The sequence below is a fragment of the Stegastes partitus genome, unplaced genomic scaffold (genome assembly GCF_000690725.1).
Source record: "Stegastes partitus isolate 25-593 unplaced genomic scaffold, Stegastes_partitus-1.0.2 Scaffold1676, whole genome shotgun sequence".
Lineage (NCBI taxonomy): Eukaryota > Metazoa > Chordata > Actinopteri > Pomacentridae > Stegastes > Stegastes partitus.
In genome coordinates, this window is record NW_007579407.1 from 86,021 (window position 1) to 91,534 (window position 5,514).

The following is a 5,514-nucleotide window of genomic DNA, read 5'->3' on the forward strand; positions in this document are numbered from 1 at the left end:
GTATTATTTTCTTGAAATAAGCTCCATGACTAAAATATGCACCAAATAATGCAAATCTTAAAAGTGCATTTCCTTCTGCCATTACAAGTAACAACTCTAAGAAGACAGTCGATCAAAACGAGACAGCAAAGTGACAGTTTGCTGCTTTGTCTAAATAATAACATACAGTCGTCCTCAAATGTATTCATGCCCTCCCATTAAAGAAGAAAAAAAACAGCTGTCACTGAAATAAGTTGAAATTGACAAAAGTAATAATAAATAAAAACATAATGAACATCATGACATTGCTCTTGAATTGTGGTTCAACAGAAAAATATTTTTTTAAAAAACAAAACAAAACAAAAAAACAAGCAAGCAAGCATGATGGGACCCGTAAACTAATATTTTGTTGAACAACCCTTTGAGCCAATCACTGCAATCAAGTGTTTTCTGTAACTCTCAATCAGACTTCTGCACCTGTTGACAGCTATTTTGATTTTGGTCCACTGCTCATCAGCAAAGCGCTCAATTTAAAAAAAAAAAAAAATTCTTTTCAACCACAATTCAAAAGCAATGTCTTATTTCACTGAATTATAATTTAGCACAATTTATTTACTATTACTTTTTTCAGTTTCTAGTTATTTGAGTGACTATTGTGAATTTTGCCTTTTCTTTAATGGAAGGGTATGAATACATTTGAGGACGACTGTAGCTGCACACTGTATGTTAGTGTATGTAAGCCAGGATATTTTGAGCTATGAACTAAAGCATCCATTATATTTAACACGTCCCAGTTTATTGATGTATTTCAGTTGTTCACACTGGTCTTCGTTACATTGCACTCTGCTCACTTAATGCTTCTTTCATGCATCTACACTCTTAACATGAGCTTTCAAAGCACCAAGGCACACACACACACACACAATGATTAAACAGGCTCTCATTGAGCATATATCTCGTACAAATACCTGACTTGATCTCACACTGCTGTGAAAAAAACTTAAATCTATTGTTTCTTTGCTATATTTTGCCTCGTTTACAAAGAGAAGCACTTAAAAATCCCAGATGCTGTCTTGTCGGCACAGTTGGTTTAAAGATGATCCCAAGAACCAGAGAAGTTGCAGATATCCAGCGTCTCTTTACTTAAAGCTAAACTGTTTGGTTTTTGTTGGCTGCGGTTCCATGGCACTTCTTCAGATACTCTCTCCGGTGACTTCTGTTTGTGAGTTTCTGTCCATCGTGTTTTCTTTGCTGCAGCAGTGAACCTGTCAGATGTCGTCCAGGTGGTTCACATTAACCGCCAGTGCTTAGTTTATTCTGGGTTTGGAGAGAAGACAAATAGAGTTAAAATGTTATCAGCCAGGGAATCAAGGGATGAAAGGGATCAAGACATGTGTTGAAGCATTCACTCGTACTTTCTTGGCGTTGTCCACGCACTGCATGTAGGCCGAGGCGATACTGGAGCAGGACAGAGTCTGGCCCGTGTTCTCCTTGTAGCATTTTAATATCTGACTCTGCAGGTCTCCACACATCGGCTGGATGTTGAAACGCCTGAAAGAGACGTGAACATGACTAACTTGAACACGAAACGCTTCGTAACACTGATCACACAGCTTGTGAAAAGGGTTTTAACACAAAAAAACACAGAATGTCGACTCACGCAAAACGGTTGTGAGTCTCTTCTTTGCCCTTCTGGAAGCTCTCAGCAGACACTTTGTAAAACTCAGTGCACTGTCAAAGTGATAAAAACACCTCACATTACCATCAAGATAAACATCATCGAAATCCAGATGTTGTCTAAAGAAACAGGTTATTTACATTCATTTTACTGGACTAATGCTCCAACTGTGCTTCTTGTCCACTGTGTTGTTGAGTCTCACTGCCCCTCAGTGGCCAAAAATTGCTAAAGGGCCTTGAAAACACCTTTTTATCTGTCACTGGTATGAAATGGTCGAGCTAAAATCAGTTCTGCTACATACAATCAGGAATTAGAAATATCTGAACCAAAATGCGATGACATTTCTTTCGACATTTGCTCGTGTTTCCAGGTGTACGACTGAACTGACCAAACTAATCTGGCCAAGTGAAGCTGAGATCGACTTTTGATGAAGTCTGCAAGTTTATTTGGTAACAAACTCTCTTTGGTTAATCAGCATGAAAACAAACATTAATTTTACAAGTGTGTAAAATGGATCCTATGTCTACCTATGTCTAATTGTGGTTAAAAGACACGGTAAACCCATGACACCTGGAGAGAGACAGTTTGAAATAACAACAAAGGAGATATTCTCCATCAGATCTGAAACCCTACACTGAACACAGACAAATAGGTTGTGTTGATTGTGAAGCATGCGGGCTGTGTGTACTCCTGTTAACATACACTGAGGTCCCAAAGGTCTGACCAGTAACAAAGGCTATTTTGCATTTGTTTTAAATTTATAACAGCATTTCAAAGCACAAATAATGTCAAACTACTGCATCAAGAATCTTTAAAAATAACATATCTTCNTCAATAACCTTGTTTATTCAGTGAAATCAGGGTGAACTAAGGCATCCAAGCTGTGAAGGCGACGTTTCTTTCCAAAACTACTTCTTTTCATTTCTGAAGTCAGAGCTTTAATAGCTTGTTTTATAAAGAACTCATGTGGACGTGCCACTAACACTTAAGTGATGAAGATGTGAGTATGTCTTCAAGGACTCAGTAAGACTCACAGACAACTTTAAATTGGTCAAACATTCTTATTTTTGTTGAGCCAGTCTTGGTAGCACCAAGAAAAATGAAAAGGTATTACTCACTGAATGGTGTCGGTGAATCAGCAGGCTGTAGGTGCAGGTGGAGGGTCCTCTGCTGGTGACTGTGTTGTATCTGCACCATGTTATCAGAGCCATGTGGAGCTCCTGCTGCGTCTATGATACTGTCATAGACACAGGACGGCCACTAACAGCTATTTTTCTATCAAATAATCTGTTGACTATTTATATATTTTCCTCCCAAAAAACAAAATGACCATTTTATTTTGGTACATTTTTTAAAAAACGAAATCTTAAATTTTCTGGGAATAATGAAAAACTATTATAATATACTAATATAAGTATAGAACATAAATAGGGATGAAACGATAGGAAACTGACTGAAATGTGAATAGAATCCTGCTGTTGGTAAAGCAGAAACAGAGAAATTACCGCACAGAGATGATGTTTACACAACGAAGATGAAGTCAATATAAGATTTGTTCTTGATGACTGTTTGCACCCCTGATTAGAGAAAAAGTGGTTTAACAGCAGCCACATGTTTAAAAATGTTTATTTGATTCTATTCATTATTATGCTGCTCATGTGAATGTTGATGATGATTACTGTTGTTGTGGTCCAGCTCCTCCATTTCCTTTGGGCAATGCATTGTGGGAGGATGATGGTCATGACCAGCAGCACACAATGAGGGATTGTGTTTTTTTTAGATTCATTTTTCACATTTTCACTACGTACTCAAAATATGCTTTTAGTTTGTAGTAAGTGAGACAATCTGATTTTTCTTTTATTCTTTCTTTTTTCTTATTCGGCCCATATTTACGATATATGGACACTTTGTGCAGTCACTCATGTCAGAGTGTGTTTGGTCAAATTTGTAAAAAGGTTTTCAAGAGCAGACAAATCAGATATATATATATATATAATATATATATATATAATACTTGCAGCTTGCAGACCACCAGAATGAACGTGTAGTTTATTGGTATGTCAATTTGGTAGATATATAGCTCTGTCTTTGCATACACATATTCCATACACTTTAAATACATGTTGTGTGTTTGGGATGCCTCTGTTTTTGTTTTGCATATGTCTTTTACAAGTACTGTTCGAGTAAAGAGTTGTTGCATTTAAGGACATGCATTATTAGTGGTAATAAAAATGATAATATTGTAAATCTAGCTAGACTGATTTTGGGATCTATTTGCTGTTATTGCGTCTTAATGAAAAGAGTCAGTCTTGTTTGTTGTATAGACTATGTCGACCTTTACGGCAACTGTGTGATTCAGGATATATGAATCACATGAAAGAGACAGAAAATGCTGAGCTCATGGAGGACTTATGAAGCAGTATTACACTGACTTNTAACTTACCTTTGCTTCAAGTTTTGCGATGTGTTCCTTGTAGAGAGCGTCTCGTTTCTTCAGCTCTTTCTCTTTCTCCTCCAGCTGATGAGCCTGCATGAGTTCAACATCGGATGAGAAAATCAGCACAGCTCTCAAACCAGAGCGTTCATATTTTGTGGACAAAGACACCCAGTTTCCAGGTTGTTTTCAAAGACAGAAACGGTGGTTGATTTAGGTGCGGTCAGTGCAGAAGGAAAGTAAAAGAGCAAGACACGCATGCATAAAGTCTCTCCCATCTTACCTTCAGCTCCATCCACTGAAACAACAACAGGGCAGGAAAGAAAAAGAGGGACAATAAGAGGAAGGACTTCACATTGACAAGAGAGATCCTGACACATACAAAAGCCACGTGTTCGTTCTTCTGCTTACGTAAAGCTGCACCATGAGCTTCTCATCCTCTGTCTTCATGCGCTCGTTAGTGATGGAGTCTGTCAGCTTCTCCATGAACGCCGTCTTCTCCGCCTCCAGGGTCTTCTTCACCTGCGCCTCCACCTGAGCCAGAGCTGCTGCCTTCGCCTCGGCTCGAGCCTGAGCCCTGATCTCCTCCAGCCTTCACACGCACAAATCACATCAGTCAGTTAACCAATTAGCTGATCGCCAGAGAATTTATCTGCACTTTTGGCTGGTTATGGTACAGTTTCACTTTGTCTTGTAAACAGAACATTAAGGGCTCTGGAGGATTCCCTGACATTGTATAAACAAAATCAATAAATTAGAAAAATTATATTGCAGATTAAGTGATTATGAAAAGAATGTGAGTTGCAGCTCTACACCACAAACAGTGACCATACTTTTTTTTTCGTTTTTGGCACTTTTGCTCATAATAATGACTTAAATGAGTCATCAACTTTCAGAACAGTTGCAGATTTATTCTACTTTACTATCCATATGAAGCATCTCAGGTAGAAAAAATTACTTTGATTTAGAAGAAAACTTTCCTTCTTTTTCAACAAAGTCAAACAAAGAACACAGAAGTCATGTTTCAACAGAAGCTTAGTAAAACAGTCAAAGTCTGGTGTCCTTACTGTCGCTGCAGCTCCTGCCTCTTCTGGTTGATCTCCTCCTCCAGGCTCCTCTGCATCTCCTCTTTGATCTTCTGCCTCAAATCTTCCTCCAGCACCTCTGGAGAAACGGGCAGGGCTGTATATAAACACAAAAGGAACAGAAACTTAGGATTTATTTAGATTTTGAACTGTTGCTACAAGCCTGAAACCGTCTACATAAGGAAGCAGCAAACTTGCTTTTTGCACTTTTGGAAGCAACTTTCTGCACAGTGGAATGAAGGTCACGGCTCATCTCTGTGGGATCAAATGAAACATGGCTACTTGAAATGTGCACGTTTTGGCGAAAAGGAAAAAACAAAGGATCTTTCCAAGTGAGA

The 5,514-nt window shown here is 38.4% G+C and overlaps 1 protein-coding gene across 1 annotated transcript in view; it reads right to left on the minus strand.

The window, feature by feature from the left end:
* Positions 1-753: 753 nt before the first annotated feature.
* Positions 754-5,514, minus strand: part of LOC103371976 (vegetative cell wall protein gp1-like) — a 20,183-nt gene continuing 15,422 nt past the window's right edge. Inside the window, exons 4-10 of the mRNA XM_008301480.1 lie at positions 5,159-5,273; positions 4,503-4,683; positions 4,375-4,389; positions 4,101-4,184; positions 1,640-1,710; positions 1,395-1,530; positions 754-1,296 (exon numbers count right to left, since the gene is read on the minus strand). Coding sequence (XP_008299702.1) covers positions 1,273-1,296; positions 1,395-1,530; positions 1,640-1,710; positions 4,101-4,184; positions 4,375-4,389; positions 4,503-4,683; positions 5,159-5,273 — 626 coding nt within the window. The 3' untranslated portion in view covers positions 754-1,272. The remainder of the gene's footprint in view (positions 1,297-1,394; positions 1,531-1,639; positions 1,711-4,100; positions 4,185-4,374; positions 4,390-4,502; positions 4,684-5,158; positions 5,274-5,514) is intronic.